This window comes from Grammomys surdaster, unplaced genomic scaffold (assembly GCF_004785775.1).
Source record: "Grammomys surdaster isolate TR1022 unplaced genomic scaffold, NIH_TR_1.0 166, whole genome shotgun sequence".
Lineage (NCBI taxonomy): Eukaryota > Metazoa > Chordata > Mammalia > Rodentia > Muridae > Grammomys > Grammomys surdaster.
The window spans coordinates 11,376,087-11,394,420 of NW_021604614.1; the positions used below are offsets into that span (position 1 = coordinate 11,376,087).

At 50.9% G+C, this 18,334-nt stretch overlaps 1 protein-coding gene across 2 annotated transcripts in view; it reads left to right on the top strand.

The window, feature by feature from the left end:
• Positions 1-18,334, top strand: part of Scarb1 (scavenger receptor class B member 1) — a 66,875-nt gene that overhangs the window by 38,097 nt on the left and 10,444 nt on the right. For both annotated transcript variants that reach the window (XM_028766115.1, XM_028766116.1), the window contains exons 2-8: positions 709-866; positions 2,024-2,165; positions 4,117-4,320; positions 6,279-6,374; positions 7,843-7,958; positions 11,164-11,330; positions 16,620-16,738. In XM_028766115.1, the coding sequence (XP_028621948.1) occupies positions 709-866; positions 2,024-2,165; positions 4,117-4,320; positions 6,279-6,374; positions 7,843-7,958; positions 11,164-11,330; positions 16,620-16,738 (1,002 nt within the window). The remainder of the gene's footprint in view (positions 1-708; positions 867-2,023; positions 2,166-4,116; positions 4,321-6,278; positions 6,375-7,842; positions 7,959-11,163; positions 11,331-16,619; positions 16,739-18,334) is intronic.

The window sequence follows — 18,334 nt, forward strand, 5'->3', positions numbered from 1 at the left end:
GCCCTGGCTGTCCTGGAACTCCCTCTGTAGACCAGGCTGGCCTCGAACTCAGAAATCCGCCTGCCTCTGCCTCCCAAGTGCTGGGATTAAAGGCATGCGCCACCACTGCCCGGCTGGAGTGGGTTTTTTTAAAAAACGATTTATTTGTTTAATGTATGTGAGTACACTGTCGCTGTCTTCAGACACACCAGAGGAAGAAATCGGATCATTACAGGTGGTTGTGAGCAGTCCGTGGTCTTAACCGCTGAGCCATCTCTCCAGGTCTGGAGTGGGCTTTTGTAACCTCAAACCCTGCCCCTAAAGACACGCCCCCTCCGACCAGGCCACACCTCCTCCGACAAGGACACGCCTCTTCCTCTAACAAGGACACACCTCCTCCGACATCGACACACCTCCTAATCCCTGCCCCTAGCGACACACCTCCTCCGACAAGGACACGCCTCTTCCTCCAACAAGGCCACACCTCCTACGACAGGGACACACCTCCTCCGGCCAGGACACACCTCCTAATCCTTCTAAGCAGTTCTCCAACTGGAGACTAAGCAGGCAAATATCTGAGCTTGTGGAGCCGTTCTCATTCAGATCACCACAGCCGCCTCTCCAGATGAGCCTCTGAGGTCCTTGTCACAGGCCAGTCTCAGGCAGCTGTCGCAGAGCCATAAAGTGGGGAAGCCCCTCTTCATACTCCTCCCTGTGTTTCCCCCACAGAATGTCCGGATAGACCCGAGCAGCCTGTCCTTCGGAATGTGGAAGGAGATCCCTGTCCCCTTCTACTTGTCTGTCTACTTCTTCGAGGTGGTCAACCCCAGCGAGATCCTAAACGGCCAGAAGCCAGAAGTCCGGGAGCGTGGACCCTATGTCTACAGGTGAGACCAGGCAGGGTGGGGTGCGGTTGTGGGGGTGGGGGAATCGGCTACGCTAAGCCTTGGAAATTGGTTGCTCCAGAGACAGGAACGGGAGGCCATAGTGGCTGACAGTCTGTGGAGAGACGATGTGTGTCTGAGGCGAGTGGGTTCTTGCATGTGTGTCCTGGGGTGAGGACTAATATGTGCGTGTGTATGTGTCATCATGGGGACGGGGCACAGAGCACCCAAGAGCGCACAAAATGGAAAAAAGGCTGCTATTGAGTCAGAAAAGTCCAAAAGGTGCAGAAGTAAAGCCAGTTACACGGCACCTAACAAGTGAGCTGCAGTATGTGGGCTTGTGTGAGGAAACCTGTGACTTTAAGCATGGGAGGGAGACACATGAGCCTGGGACAGTAGGATGACCAGTGCAAAGATCTTGAGGCAGGAGCATTGGGGACCAATGAGGGGACTAGGTTGTGGTAAGGCTCCCCTAAGGCAGAGGTGTAGAGTCTGGGGCTTGCCCGCCAGTAGCTCTTTCCTGAGATTCCTGTGGGTGCAGCCACCTGCTGAGGTGGGAGTATTATTGTTCCGATCTACGGATGCAAAAAATGGAGGCCCCACAAGTGAAGAGACTCATTCAGGGCATCTCCCAATCCTGGGCTCTCATGGTCAAAACCTATGGATTCAGGAGCGGCTGCATGGTCCTCCACCTCAGACAGAGAGTTTTACTTCTGTATGCCTGTTTTCCCATCTGTGGGAAATAGAGGTAATGGTACTCACTGTGGGTGGGTTCAAGGATCAGATGAGATAGTTGGAGCCACTTAGCTCTGTCTGGCGCGCAATAAACTCTCAGTAAACGTTGCCTGTGTGGATATCTGCTCGGTGCTGGTTGTCAAGCGGAAGGGAGACGTGGGGGTTTGGGGTTGTTTTCCAGAGAGGCTCAGAGAGCCTTGTGGCTCACGAGGGAGAGCCGAGAAGAGCTGGTTGGTGGTGGCAGTGTCTTGCCCTGGGTAGACAGCGAGGAAATAAACAAGAGGTGGGAAGCTTGCTTTGGTTGGCCTTAGTGCTGTTGGGTATCAATGAACCATCATCCCTGGCTCCCAGGGCATGCGTGTTGGGAGATGATGGGAGCTTCCATGTGTCCCCACAGAGCCAGCTGACACAATGTCTTTTTACAGGGAGTACAGACAAAAGGTCAACATCACCTTCAACAACAACGACACGGTGTCCTACATGGAGAACCGCAGCCTCCATTTCCAGCCAGACAAGTCCAAGGGCTTGGAGAGTGACTACATTGTACTGCCTAACATCTTGGTCCTGGTGAGACTGTGGCCCCGTGTCAACCCCATGCCAATCCTGCTTCTTCCCCTACTAGCCTTCATGGGTCAGCGAGCAAGGGCTACCCCAGCCCCATTGTCTCCATGGTGACCACCCCCTCCTTCCCATTGCTTAATCTCCCATCTGAGTCTCTGGGACCTCCACCGTGGTCCCTGGAGAAGCATGAAGGTCAGCGCCACTGGGGGCCAGTGGGCAGATGGGTGTCAGGAAGAACAGGCATTTATTGAGCACAGTGTTGGGTCGCTGAGTCCGTGCCTTGGTGCATCCTGGGACCCACTCAGCCCAGCTGTCCAGGGGAGGAAGCAAAAGTCAGGCAGAGGCAGGGAATTTTCACAGGGGACAGGAGGACCCGCCCCCAAGGACAAGATCCCAGATACCAATTGGGCCAGCGTTATCAAGCCAGAACCAGATTCTGTGGTCAGACATCACAGTTCTCGCTGGAAGTTTGAGGACTGGGTGCATGGTGGTAGTGGGAGACAGCCAGGGTATGACATCACCAGATAAGCACGGCCATTCCCAGTGACACCAGCTTGAGAGATTGGAAATGTGAGCTTTGTGTGATTTTCATATTTTTTGGAAGATTCTTTTGATCACCCCTACCCCCAACCATAGGAAACTGTTGAAAATACCAGCTTTCCTGCAGTCAATATGGCTTTATCCTTCAGCCACCTTGCCTCGAGTCCATGTTCAGAGGCGTCCCCAGGGCTCGGTGGGGCTGGAGGGACGCTTTTTGTTTTCATTAATTTATTATACTATATTATTATTAGCATCATTATTGTGAGACGCCATCTCACTGTACAGCTGTATGTCCTGCAACTCATAATGTAGACCAGGCTGGCCATGAACTCCCAGAGTTCTGCCAGCCTCTGCCTCAAGCGCTGGGCGTGGACCACCACATTTGGCATTATTTATCCCATTTTTGATATTAAAAAGCAACAGCATTCTGTGCCGGGCCAGCAGGATGGCTCAGTAGGTAAAAGGTGCCTGTCACTAAGTCGGATGATCTGGGTTTAATCTCCAGGGCCCACATGACTGCCTCACCTTGTCCTTTGACCTATACGTGCGCTATGGCGCCCCTCAATAAATATAATAAAAGCCCTGTGTTGAAGGAGACCTGTAAGTGTCGGTGGGTAGGCATCACACACTCGCTGAAAAGAACCTGGAAACACCAGCCATGCGTTGCTTTGGAGGCAGAAGGTGGCTTTTGCTTGAACAGCCTTTGGGAAAAACCAAGGGCCCAGATGTTCCATGCGGAGGAAAAGCAAACACAAGAAACTATAAACTGAACTGCACTCGGGGCAATTAGACCCTGGGGGGCTTTCGGAGGAATAGATGTTCTGGGCTCCCCGTGTTGAGGTGGGGAAGAGACATGAGAAGTGAGGTGGTATCCCTGGGAAGAGACTGAGGCAGGAGAATGCTGAGTTCCAAGTCAGCCCGGACTACCCACTGAGACCTTGCCGTAGAAATGTTCAAGAGGAGGCCACAGGAGTTGAGGAGTCTTTCTCAATATGCTGTGTTTCTAGGCTTGTGTTCCTGACAGAGTAGGGTTCACATCCTAGCTATAGACAGGGTATCTACATCTTTGCTGGCCCCCTTCTGGGTTAGGCCATCTCTTAACCTTGACTCTACCCTCAACTGTTCTGTTGGTAAGGGATGGCTCCATTCAGGCCTCAGGTGTGGCCTTACAGAGACAGTGACTGAGGAGGGCTTTTAGATGTCAGGCCTGGGCTTCCACTCTGTCTCTGAGTCCTTGTGGAGCTCACTCAGTCTGAACCCCTTGGGTGTTCTCACGAGTACATGTTGCCCTGGCAACAAGGACCAGAAAAGGGTCCACACTGAGGGCCCGGGCTCCTTTGCCTGAAGCCCAGTTGAAGGTGGGGGGATGGTGTCCCACCATGTCGGTCACCCTAACCCTGCGTCCTTGGCTTTCCAGGGGGGCGCTATAATGGTGGAGAACAAGCCTGCCTCCCTGAAGCTGATGATGACCTTGGGCTTGGTCACCATGGGCCAGCGTGCCTTTATGAACCGCACGGTTGGGGAGATCCTGTGGGGCTATGAAGATCCCTTCGTGAATTTTCTCAACAAATACTTCCCAGACATGCTCCCGATCAAGGGCAAATTTGGGCTGTTTGTTGGGGTGAGTGTCTTCCTTCCATGTAGAAAGTTGGGGTATCTCTCAAGGACCCTCGTTCAAACCAGCTTAAACCAAACTGGAAACTTATCAGCTCATATAAGAGGAGATGGCAGGATTTCATTCAGGTGTGGCTTGATCCAGTTCAAGTCCGGGATGTGACTGGGGTTTAGCCTAGAAGATTAGAGGTGCTATTTGGGGGAGGAGGAGGACTGGATCTTCCAAGCACATATCTCAAATGTCCCCATCAATGTGACTCAGAGACACCCACTTATTCTCAATGTTGACCTTTGGTAACCTGAGCTAAGTAAGATTTGGTCTCTGACCTCTGACCCCAACTCCCTGCTTCAGCTCAGCTTTCTTTGTGGGGTCTACTGATGGGGCGTGCTTGCAGTGAGGGTCAGTAGCATTATCCACACCCTCCAGGACCTGTTATACTGAGCTCACATGAGATTGACTACCCAGTGGTTAGAGCACTGGCCTGCTCTTCATGAGGACCCAGGTTCGATTCCCAGTACCTACATGGCGGCTTCACAACCATCTGTAATTCCGGTTCCAAGGGAGCTAACACCCTCTTCTGGCTCGCTCAGGCACTGCATGTAGATGGTGCACAGACACACATGCACTGGAAAGACTCAGACACATAAAATAAGAATTCATACAATCTTGTAGAGAGTAGATTGTGGGTAAGGTACTTGTGTCTCTCAGAGACGGGGTGAGGACTCCATGGGGTGTACACATAACAAGGGCCGCAGGTTAAATGCCTAGTTTACAGAGTCAGAGCCCTGGGTAAAGCCCTGTTCCTGCACCTGCCCTTCCCAGCATCCTCTATGCAGACTCCCTCCCTCTCTCTTCCTCACAGCTGAGGTGTGGGGCTCCAGGGTGGGGTACTTGTGTGAACAGTCGAGGAGACAGGAGGAGAGCACATTCCACTGAACCCTGTTCCTCAGCCGTTCTGTGATTGGCACAGCTCTTGGTTCTGTGACCTCTGACCCATTCTACCATCACTGGCCCTTCCACTGAGCTTCTAGATCTTTCCCCTGGGGAATTTGTATTAAATTCCTTTCCTTTTTTTTTTTTTTTTTTTTTTTTTTTTTTTTTTTTTATTGAGACAGGGTCTCTCTATGCTGTTCTGGCTGTCCTGGAATTTGGTTGGTAGACCAGGCTGGCCTCAAACTCACAGACATTTGTCTGTCTCTCTCTCCCAAGTGCTGGGATTAAGGGTGTGTGCCACTAAGCCCCACTTAAATGCCTTTTGTTTGTTTGTTTGTTTGTTTGTTTGTTTTTGTTTTTTGTTTTTTGTTTTTCGAGACAGGGTTTCTCTGTGTAGTCCTGGCTGTCCTGGAACTCACTCTGTAGACCAGGCTGACCTCGAACTCAGAAATCCACCTGCCTCTGCCTCCCAAGTGCTGGGATTAAAGGCGTGCACCACCACCGCCCGGCAATGCCCTTTTTCTTAATTAGCTGTTGGGCCTGATTGAGTAGGCTTGTCTTCTGTGTGCATGGGAGTATGAGCCAGGAGGATGGCAAATTCAAAACCAACCTGGACAATTTAGACCCTGTCTCAAAATGTAAAAAGGACGACTGGGGAGGAACTAGAGAGATGGCTCAGCTGTTAAGAGCACTAGCTGCTCTTCCAGAGGTCCTGAGTTCAATTCCCAGCAACCACATGGTGGCTCACAGCCATCTGGAAGGGGATCTGATGCCCTCTTCTGCTGTGTCTGAAGACAGTGACAGTGTACTCATATATATAAAATAAATCTTTTTTTAAAAGGGGGGAAGGAGGAAGGCTGGGGGGGGGGTGGCTCAGTGGACCAGCACTTGCCCACGTGTGTAAGGCCCTGGGCTGTGTCCCCATCATTTACACAGCAGTGAGGGGACAATCCACAGCTAAAGAACAGGTGGGCTTGTGCCTATCCAGATCTATGCCCGGGGCTAAAGGTGCTGTTTCCTGCTGTCTGCAGATGAACGACACGAATTCTGGGGTCTTCACCGTCTTCACGGGCGTCCAGAATTTCAGCAGGATCCATCTGGTGGACAAATGGAATGGACTCAGCAAGGTGAGCAGGAGGGGAGACGGACCCCAACAACTGGAGCAGAGATTAAACAGGGACAAGCCTTGGCGGATGGCTTTGGAGAGGGTGTCTGGGTCATCCAAGGACGTCACGGATCCCACAACTGTCCTTGCAGTGCTTCTGTCGGGAACTCCTTACTCCTCTGTTCCTGAGTTTTCATTTGTAAGGCAGACAGGAAGACATTCCCATAAAGATAAGACAATGAGGCCCAGCACCTTGCCTAGGCCCACCCGGAAACCCCCAATGCTGCTTATAGAACCCAGCTTCCTGGCCATTTACCCACCACCACGCCTCTGTGTACCAGAGAAATGTGTTTTCCTTCCTTCTTCGAATACACAGAAATCCTGTCATGTGCTATTTTGCTGCTGGCTTTTCTCCTTAGGGCATCTTTATGTATGTGTTTTTGTTCTGTTGTGTTGCCCAGAGTGTCCAGGTACTAAAGATGGAGCCCAGGCCATGTGAATCCTTGACAAGGGCACTACCGCTGAACTACACCTCTGTCCCTCGCTGAGGGATTCTAGGCAGGGGCTCTACCACTGAGCCACGCCCCCAGCCCCACACTGGAGGATTCTAGGCAGGGGCTCTACTACTGAGCCACACTCCAAGCCCCTCACTGGGGGATTCTAGGCAGGGGCTCCACCACTGAGCCACGCCCCCAGTTCCTCACTGGGGGATTCTAGGCAGGGATGCTATCACTGTCCCTCACTGGGAAAATTCTAGGCAAGCTCTCCCTGCTGATCTCACTGTCTCTACTTTTTCTTCTTAAACTTTTTTATTCTGAAATAAGATCTCAGTGGTGTGTATCCCAGGCTAGCTTCAAACTTTCAAGCCTCCGGTCTCAGTTGCCTTTTGCCTTGCAAGTACTTAGTTCATAAATGTGTGTTACCACACCCATCCAATAGCCATACTTAGTGGGTACTGTTCATCATAATAACCAGCTCCTGTTTTATATGCATCGGTGTTTTGCTTGCATGTATGTATGTGGAACTGGAATTACAGACAGTTAGTTGTGAGCTTCTGTGTGAGTGCTGGGCCTTGAACCCAGGTCCTCTGGAAGTACAGCCAGTGCTCTTAACCGCTGAGCCATCTCTCCAGCCACATTTAATCAGCTTCTTTCTAATATGAGAATCCCGATTGAAAGAGCTCTTACAACAGAGTGGAAAGTGCATCGCTTAGTGGTGGTGTTGTTGTCGTTGTCGTTGTTTTGTTTTTGAAGCAGGGTTTCTGCGTAGTCCTGGCTAGCCTGGAACTCACTACTGTACAGATGACTTAACTGAGTTCCCAACAATACTGTATGTTCTGGTCCCACTGTGGGGAGCAGGAAGCTGGGCTGGATGCTCTGGCCACACAGCCTGCTCACAGGTTTGGATACGACAGTGTCTGCACTAGGGCACGTATTGGGTGCAGGCATTGACTGTCCCTCACAGCTATGTCTTGTCCTGTCCTCCTGCAGATCAACTTTTGGCATTCGGAGCAGTGTAACATGATCAATGGCACTTCCGGGCAGATGTGGGCACCGTTCATGACACCCGAATCCTCGCTGGAATTCTTCAGCCCGGAGGCCTGCAGGTAACCCTCGTATAGGGACTCCCTGCCTCCTAACAGGAAAATCTGCTTCTAAGATGATTCAGGGTCCACTCAGATAGCTCCTGGGGAGTGCGCTCAAAGTGTCTGGCCCTCTGTGTACTATGTTCAGTGGTTGTTCTTGTCACAGTGACAGAATACCTGACGGAGGTGACTTGGGAGGTCTCTGAGGGCTCCATCATGGTGGTAATGGTGAGGGATAGTGGGATAGGAAAGGGTCAAGGTCTTGTAGCTTGGGCTTCACCACCCCAGGGTCCCCACTGTGGTCTGGGAAGGCACAGGTGGGTCTTTGGAGACCCATTCCCAGGTGGTGCCCTAGCCCTTGTTCCCTTCTGGCCCCGCTGGAGTTGACTGTGGCCTGGGGACTCACTGGGCTGATCCTTGAGCCCTCTGCTTCTCTAGCTAACACAGACAGCCACGCTTCGTGCCAGGAGTGAATACAGCCACAACAGGGTGGGCAAAGTCTGTGTGCTTTGGTGGCTGTGTCCCATAGGGAGCTTTCAAAAGCACAACTTTGTTATTTTTTGACATCTTATTACTGGTTTTTAATTACGTGTATCTGTGTATGTGCACATGAGTGCGGGTGCCTGAGGAGGCCAGCAGAGGGCGTCAGATCACCTTGTAACGGGTGGCTGTGAGCTGCCCTACGTGGATGCTGGGTATTGAACTTAAGTCTTGCTCTTAATTACTGAGATTAATCACCTCTCCAGGCCATTTGTTTATGTGTGTGTGTGTGTGTGTGTGTCTGTGTGTGTGTTGATAATGGAACCCAGGGCCTCACACACATTAAGTATGTGGTCTGACACTGAGTCATGGCGCAGTCCCTAAATAGGATTTCAGACTTAGAGAAAACATCTTCAGCCCAGCCAAACCAGTAGCCTCTGTCAGTGGCACAGGCAACTGAAATGGCTTCAGGGCTGGGGAGATGGCTCAGTCAGTAAAATACACACCAGTCAAGCAAGACCTGAGTTCAGCCCCAGAAGCCACACAGCTATCTATGCCTAGCAACCCAGCTCTCGCAAGGTGGAGAATCCCTATACCCGGAAAGCTGAATCAGCCTGGCAGAATTCTGTGAGAGCTGGGTGCAGGCCAAGTGCCCCTTTCCTTCAGTCTTTCAGGGGGTGTTCTCCAAAAGCAAAGGCCTCTTCTTACACAGTCACAAGGATCAAAATCAAGGAATTTAACATCAACCTAAGAAGAGACTCTGAGTCGGCGCTGCTGCATAAAATAGAAAACAAACCGTGCTTATAATTTCAGATTAGGGTCCATCCTTGTGACTGGGGGTGGGGATCAAAGCAGAAACTCCAGGCAGCTAGTCAATTCACTTACAAGAACAGAGAGTCAAACTGAATGCACCCATGCCTACGGCTCAAATGGCTGTCTCCATTCTTATACAGTCCATGACCCAAACCTAGGGAATGGTGCCGCCCACAGTGGGCTGAATCTTTCCCACATCAATGAAGGGAATCTAGACAATTTCACACAGTGAGAGTCTCCTCACAGGAGATTCTAGCTCTGTCCAATTGACATTTTAAAAAAAAACTTACCATCCCACTGTGTGAAAATGTTTTCTGAGAGAAGCTTTTGCTTAGTGTTGGGTCTTAGAAATCTGGGTGTTGGCCAGGTGTGACAGTGCATGCCTTTAATCCTAGCACTCAAGGCAGAGGCAAGTGGATCCTTGGGAGTCTGAGGCCAGCCTGGTCTACATAGCCAGTTTCAAGCTAGCCAGGGCTAAATAGAGACTATAGGACTACATAAAGAAAAGAAAGAGAGATATACCCAATGTTGTCCTATTTTGGTCCATCCCGATTGGCTTCCTTTTGTTTGCTTTATTTTGTTTTGTTGTATGGGATGAGGTTTTATTGTGTAACCTGGCAAAAGTATTCCCTGCCTCAGTCTGCATACTCCTAGGATTAAAACCATGAGCCACCACACCCAGTGCCCTGGACTCTCTTTATTTTGAGGATTGGGCAGACATGTGTGTGTGGTGCTGACCATGAACAGTGTGGGTCCCCAAGGCCTTGTTACCCATCAGAAGAGTGTTTGAGGCCAGCCAATGGGGTGAATGGATGAAGAGGAGTCAGGGTAGACAAGGGGGACCAGGAGAGCTGAAGTCTGAGGATGTGCACACCCTGGGCTGAGGGACGGGTCGAAGGCAGAGGTTCAGAGGCAGGAAGGGACCTGATGAAGAGCACCTGTGAGGCCCTTGGCAGGTACAGTGAGACAGGAAGTGGTGAGACAGGAAGCTGTGGATGGCGTCTCACTGCAGGTTGACAGCCGGGCCATGGTGGTCCCTTGTCCCTCAGTATGCACAGGAAACCATTGCCCAAAGCCTTGGCTTCCACAGTCCTCAGCTCTTAAGCCCTATCAAGAGAGCGTGGCACTCCATTGTAAGTGGACAGACGGGAGCTTGTGTAAACTTCACATTATCTCAGGTGACTGGCCACACCTACTGCAGCCAGGTGCTGTGCACGTGCTGGCTTTCCTTACGATTTGGGGAACAAGGAGAAAATTTACCAGGTCAGCTGTACAGGTGCAACTTTGACCCCAGTTTTTTTTTTTTTTTTTAATTTTGAGTTTTTGAGTCAGGGTCTCATATCTTCCAGGCTGGCCTTGAACTTGCTGTGTAGCCAAGACCTTGATCTCCTCATCCTCCTGCCTCCACCTCCTCATTGTTGGGATTTCATCACCGTACCTGATTTATACAGTACTGGCACGGGGCTTGTCTAACCTGGGGCCTGGGGCCTGAGGCAGTTCTTAACCTTCCTAAGGCTGTGACCCTTTAATACAGGTCTTCATGTTGTGGTGATACCCCTCCCCCAACCACAAAATTATCCTTATGGCTACTCATAACTGTAATTTTGCTACTGCACTGTTATGAATTGTAATGTAAAATGTCTGCGTTTTCCCAGTGGGCTTTGCGGAGGGTCGCGACCCACAGGTTGAGAACCACAGGCCTAGGGTCTACCTGCCCAGCTCTGCTGAGTTCTGGTTTTAAACTTGCCTCGTTGTGACAGTGGATTAGTGAGTGGGGAGCCAACGGAGCCGTCCCTCAACGTCTTTGAGGAATGGCTGAAGTTTCCTCAGCAACAAGTGACTAGCGTCATTGTGGCTTCCCGTGGTTTCTTCTGCAGGGGTGCCCCAGCCTCTGTACACAGGGAACAGTCCTCACCCCACCTCCCCTCTGCAGGTCCATGAAGCTCACCTACCAGGAATCAAGGGTGTTTGAAGGCATCCCCACTTATCGCTTCACGGCCCCCGATACTTTGTTTGCCAATGGATCTGTCTACCCACCCAATGAAGGCTTCTGCCCGTGCCGCGAGTCCGGCATTCAGAATGTCAGCACCTGCAGGTTTGGTGAGTGTCCTCTAAGCGTTCCCCGCCTCCAGGCTGAGGTGAGAGGGTGGTACCAGGATTTTATCTGCTGCCGGCTTGCCGTCCCATAATCTCTGGTCTCTGCACCCCTGATGATCTCAGTGCTACAGATAGGGAAAGATAATGCCACCTTGATCAATGTCCCACCCATCAGCACGCATTAGACACAAGCCTTGTCACTCCGAAGTCCGAAGGGTCCTGCCCTGAGGTTAAGATTCCAACCGTGGGCACTGCTTCTTGGCCTCATGAAGAGGTCTACCCTCATCCTCTTCCTGCTTCCGGTGGCACCGGCACGCATTCCTTGCCTCATGGTCTCTGCCTTTCAACCTAGCATCCAGTCTGAGACTGGGTAGTGCTTTGTGGGCCAAGTTAGCTTGTAACTTGCGCATCCTTCCTGCCTCTGCCTTCTGAGGTACCAGGATGGAAGGCATGTACCCCGACACCAGATCCCCCCCCAAAGCTCCATTCTATGACCTCCTCCTATGCTCAACCCATAGTTTTCGGGACCCCAGAGACTGACTGGGTGGAGGCCACTGTGAGGCCAGAGTCTGAATGACAGCTGGTCTATATCCTGGTGGCTGTAACTTCTTTGCCCACTAGGACATGGGTGGAAACATCCCCTGTGGCCATTCACCTGCTGGGGAACAAGGGCTTGGCAGAGTCCGGCCCTTCATTCAAACCGGCCACTCTCCTATTGTGTAAAACTCTCCTCTTCAGCCGAGTTGGGTGTGAATCTCGGTACTGGCTGTGTCCCCTGGCACATCTGCTCTGTGTTCTAATCCTGTGCCTGACCCTGCCAGACCCTGCTGCTCTTGCTCAATTTGTAATACTTGGGTGTCAGCTGCATGCCACACCCCTCACCCCTCACCTGGTGGTCAGGCCCGCTGCTCTCAGTACCTCCCACACAGCCGTTCTTCCTGCCCACCTTCTTCTGCCACTGGGGTTCCTTGCTCTCCTGCCAGCTCCTTTTTGCCCCAGATGTAAATCAAACTGAAATGAAAAGCTTCCTCTGATCCTGATTGTATCCTCCCAGACGCTCTCCCTGATCTTCTGTCCCCTCTGGCCCTCCAGCCATTCTCTGGTACACACTCTCTCTCTGTGCCTTCCTACTGGCTCGCTCATGGCTGTCAATGTTATTTATTTAACCTTCCCCTGCCCAACTCTTCCTTGGACTGAAAACCTTGTAGCCATGCTCCCTCCCCTCCCCCACCCCCTCAGCATACATGCATGACCTTACAGTAGCTGTTCACAGAGTGTTGAAATTTGCAGAGACAGGGGAGTGCCTGTTCTAAAAACCAAGAAGAGCCGGGCGGTGGTGGCGCACACCTTTAATCCCAGCACTTGAGAGGCAGAGGCAGGCGGATTTCTGAGTTCGAGGCCAGCCTGGTCTACAGAGTGAGTTCCAGGACAGCCAGGGCTACACAGAGAAACCCTGTCTCGAAAAAACAAAAAAAAAAAAAAACAAAACAAAACAAAAAACCAACTACAACAAAAAACAAGAAGGCCTGAGGCTAGCTGGTTAGTGGGACGGGACGTCTCTCTGACTGGGTCTGATTTTCAGAACCTGTTTGGGTGAAACACTATCTTGGAGCCAGAGAAGCAGCCTCTGGGGATGCTGCCACAGGTGTGGGAAGAAGAGAAGCCAAGAGATGAGGACTGAAGTCTGGGATTTCTGTCACCTGCTATGCAGAGCCCTCAGACATCTGTAGCAGGTGGCAGGTGCCTGGCCTAACTGGGAACTTGGTTAGTGGGAGTCAGGCTTCTAAGGTAGAACCCTACACAAACATGGGGTCCAGGGCTTGCCTGTGGGCAGGAAGTTTCACTCACAAACCCAACTCTACCTTCCCTTCCACGCTTGGCTGAGCTGCTCCACCTTGCACCAGCAAAAATCCCAGGGCTTGGTTCAGTTGGTCCAGGGGCAGCAACAGGCTCACATCCCACAGAACCCTGCTGTCAGGGACAGAATTTCAGTGGTGTAAGAGAATCTAAGTGTAGTTGTGTCTGTAGCTTGTTCTTTTTTTTGGAGTGGGGGACAGTGGGTTATAAGCATGAGGGAGGTGTGTGCAGGCACATGCGTGGATGGAGGCCAGAGGTGGGTGTCTTCCTTAACCACTCTCTATTTGTTTATTTTTTTTTTTTTCAAGACAGGGTTTCCCTTTATAGACCGGGCTGTCCTGGAACTCACTCTGTAGACCAGGCTGGCCTTGAACTCAGAAATCCGCCTGCCTCTGCCTCCCAAGTGCTGGGACTAAAGGAGTGCGCCACCGCTGCCCGGCCTTTGTTTAATTTTTTTGAGACAGATTCTCAATCACTAATCCTGGACCTTGCCAGCTCCAGAAATCCAACTGTCTCTGTCTCCCAGTGCTGAGGTTACAGATGTGGCATTGCTGGGGACTTGAACTAGGATCCTCACACTTGCACAGGAGGCTCTAACGGACTGAACTGTTTTTCCGAACCTAAAGCTTGCTCTTTTTTTCTTTTTTCTTTTTTTCTTTTTTTTTTTTTCCAGGTTTTTCGAGACAGGGTTTCTCTGTATAGCCCGGGCTGTCCTAGAACTCACTCTGTAGACCAGGCTGGCCTCAAACTCAGAAATCTGCCTGCCTCTGCCTCCCAAGTGCTGGGATTGGACAAGAACAAGAAAGGGGAAGAGAGACAAGGGATTCAAGTGATAGGGAACAGAGCTGTGTGGCCAAAAACCCCACCAAGAGGCAGATCTCGCCACACCCAGCATCTCCCCTTCCTGTTCCTCCTGTCCCCTGGCCTGACTTTTGGTCTCTCAGCTCTGTGCCTGGGATTAGTGTGTACGTAGATGGAGTCACAACTGAGTTCTTTCTCCCTGGTTCCCTGATGCCTCCTGCAATAGCAGGTGATAGCCCAGACAGTTGTGTAGTATTCCATGATGGGGATAACTCTGCTTGCCTCACTCCTTCCTGGATCATGGCGCTTTGTTTTGGCATTTCACCATTACAAGGGTGCTTCTAGAACATTCTCGCACACGCTGTGATAGGAGTGCACCTGAGTCCAATTTTCTGTGGCATTTTATCTGAAGATAAAGAATGCACATAGGTTTCCCTTTCTGGGTCACGAGAATTTCTTGGACTCAGGACTCCCCGTGTCTCATGTCCTTGTCTTGGGAGCACCTTGGATCTTTCCTGAAGCGCCCCTTAATCACAACTGGGGTAATCCTGAGCAGTTAAGTCTGGATACGTGGGCTATAAAGCTATAAATTAATTATGCTTATTGCCCGGGTGTGTCTCTCTGAGGGTGTTTGGAAATAAAATAAAATTAAAAAAAAAAAAAAAACAGATGAACTGCACCTGTTGTTAGAAAGCCACATGGGTGTGCCATCTGCAGCAGGTCTCTGTGTTGGCAGCCGTGACAGTCCCTTGGAATCTGTGCTTCTAGGTCTGGTTAGGTGGTGGCTTCATTTCCCCAGGGTTCATGGCATCTCTCTGAAAGAAATGGTTTTCTGGTGCTGGCTAGTGTTTCCTTTCACAGTTTGGTTGGAAGAATGGATAGGGTTTTCTGAACAGAAGGCGATGTACCTCTGAGTGACTTTAGGGGGTCGGTGGAGGTGACGTTAGGGTTCAGAGACTGAGCAGATCTCTTTTCTGTTCTGTTTTTATCCTTGGTGTTGTGTTATCCTGAGTATTTGAAGGCCTCTCTGAGGATCCTTCGCTTGTCTTTCTGACAGGACCCGGTGTCTCTCTGGAGCCTCGAAGGTTCTAGGATTCACCTGGATTCTCAAAGATCCTTGATCTCTGCTACATCTCTGCCCACACGCACCTCCTGGCTAGGCCATTTGTCTGCCAAATCTACCACAGATGCGGCACTCATGTGTCCGACACCTGCCCTTGAAGATGACCATGGCAGCCGGGTTTGGGGGCAAGAAGTAGGAGTTGGGGGCTTTAAGCAGTAGATTTTCTTGGAGACCAGACTGGGATGGAACTCAGAGCTCCACCTGTCTCTGCCTCCCGATTAAAGGGGTATGCTATCCCGCATGGCTTTGGATTTTAAAGGTTTATTTTATTTTTAACTATGTGATGTATTCTCTGTATTTCGTGCTGGGCCCTGTGGATCCCAAGATACTGGAGTTACAGGCGGTTCTGAGCCTTCTGATGTAGGTGCTGGGAACTGAACCCCTGTCTTGTGCAAGAGCAGGAACCCTCTTAATTGCTGAACTGCCTCTCCAGCCCTCAAAGTTTTTCATCTTTAATTTTAGAGTTCGTGAAATATAAACGTGTTAAGAAACGGAACTTTTTTTCTTAAAGATTCATTTGTTTATTTTAAAAGCATAAGAGTACACTGTCACTGTGTTCAGATACACACTAGAAGAGGGCATCAGAACCTGTCACAGATGGTTGTGAGCCACCATGTGGTTGCTGGGAATTGAACTCAGGACCTCTGCAGGAGCAGTCAGTGCTCTTAACCACTGAGCCATCTCTCCAGCCCTGTTTGATACTGAGTTTCTCTGTGTAGTCTTAACTATCCTGGAACTCGCTATGCAGGCCAAACTGGCCTCAAACTCCGAGATCTGCCTGTCTCCGCCTCTTATGTGTTGGGATTAAAGGTGTGTGCCACCAGGTCCAGGGAAAACACAATTCCCCCCACCCCCCGTGGATCTGTTGCCCTGGAGCCTCTTGTCTCCCCAAGGAGACACATAACTCACACACCAGGCCCTTGTCCTGAGATGGCTGGGTTGGGCCACTTTGTTGGGTTGGTGGTAAGGTCCCCACCTCAGGGTCCTGGGTGAGAATCTCTCAACAATGCTGTCCCCTCCATTCCTATGGATGTCAGAGACCCAGAGACCCACTCATGTGCACCCCCTGAGCTACAATGCCTGAAGAAACAGTCTGTGTGCCTGTTCAGGCTCCGCTTCCACTCCCAGATTTGTATGACCTTAATTTTCCTTTTCACCTCCATCTCCCATGATTCCCTGGTGCACCTCTAGACCTGGGGGTGGGGGTGGGGGCTTGAATCTCTCTGTCTGAGCTCTCAACTCCACCACACTCCTACCCAGAATGCCTTTCCCTTGCCTGGTAGCAGCTGCTCTCTCCCTTTCTCCACCCACTCCCCCCCCCCCCAACACTGGAATCAGCCACCCTGGCTCCGTCCACCCTCCCTGGGTCCTGTTTTGCGCTCAGCTTGTTTGCACAATGAAGGAAAGATTCTCCCCGCCTGGTCACCAGTGTTCGCATCCCTGCATCCCTGGCACCGAGCCAGGCCAACATGGCGCTCCCGTCTTCTGACTCCTCTCTTCCCCTTCTCCAGGTGCGCCTCTGTTTCTCTCTCAGCCTCACTTCTACAATGCCGACCCTGTGCTGTCAGAAGCTGTTCTTGGTCTGAACCCTGACCCAAACGAGCATTCCTTGTTCCTAGATGTCCATCCGGTAAGCTCTGGGTCCTGCTAGTGTCTGGGGCCAGTTCCCATAGATTGCCACTGGCCACTGCCCTCTCCTGCCCCTGGCCCCCAGGACAGAGCCGGCTCCAACTGAGGCAGGGGAATTCAGTTCCTTCTACAGTGGCTGCTCCTAGAACCTCGAGTCATCAAAGTCTTACTTTACCCCAATTCCAGAGTTCAATGATATCATTACTGTTTTTATTGGGGCCTATAAAAAAAGATATAAGATAGTAAATTAATTAAGGAATATCAGCCGGGACGTCTCCTTCATCAGAGATACCCTTGACAGTGTCAAGACACTAAAGATTTCGAGACATTAGCGCGGGCCACAGTGTCTCACAGAAATATCAGTGTGAGGAATTTGTCCTGTGTTAACTTCTGTCTGCCTCTGGTCACTGGAAGATGTGTCCAGTCCAAGTTGGTGTCTTCATCTAGGGACCCTCTGGGTTTCTGCCCTATGTGGATACCTCTGATACCCTGAAGGCATTTTGTGAAAACCATTTTTGTTTTACTGGCTTGAGATGAAATCCTGGGTCTTGAACACACAAGGCCGATGTTCTGATACCGAGCTGTGCCTCCAGCTGGCCTTGAACTTGCAATCCTCCTGCCTCGGCTTCTAAGTGTGTCTTCACACCCGGCTCACAGTTGAAGATTATAGCAGAGGAAAGGGTGGGCACATGGGAGGAAAATATCTGAAGTCTTCCCCAGGTTGTGCCTAGCTCAACAGGGAACTTGACACATAGGGTAGGTGTTTTATATCAGGAAAGCCCCTCAGGATAGGGGCCTGGTTGTTGACTGGGGACCTGTCCTGTGAGCCTCTCTCCCTGGGGCAGATCCATGCTTTAGACTCCCAGAGGACAGAGGTGTCTGGTATTAACTGTCTATGCAAAGGGTTGTGGTACAGTGAGGCCAACACACTAGCTTAGAGAATGGGGGACCCCCTCCCCCACCCCTGGAACTCAGGTTCCAAGACCTAGGCACCTACCCTGGCAGACTTCCTGGGGAGGGTCACTGGGCCCACCCATGGTATGCACGGTTATGATACCGATGCCTCTGTCCAAAAGTCATATCAGGTTTCTGGAGGCCTTTGCCCTGGGGGCAGGAGGGACCTGGGAGTGCTGGGCTCAAATAAAAGGCCGTGTCCTGGCCTTCTACTGTGGGTGATTACAATCTGAGAGATGGCCTCCTGCCTCCCATCAATCTTCTAAGAGTCTCATGATCTGGGCAGGGCTAGCAGCGTCAAACCGAGGTCTCTTTTCACCAGCCTATTCTCGTTCCATTCTAGAACCTTCTTTCTGATTTAAATAATACCTGTTGAGTCTCCTAGTGAATTTTTTTTGTTTTGTTTTAAATGTACTGTCTGTGAGTATACTGTCACTCTCTTCAGACACACCAGAAGAGGGCATTGGGGATCCCATTCCAGATGGTTGTGAGCTACCATGTGGGTGCTGGGAATTGAACTCAGGACCTCTGGAAGAACAGACAATGCTCTTAACTGCTGAGTCATCTCTCCAGCGTGATTTGATTTTTTTTTTAAGCATCTCATTCTAAAAATAGAGCCTCATGCAGGAAGCTTTCTGTTGTT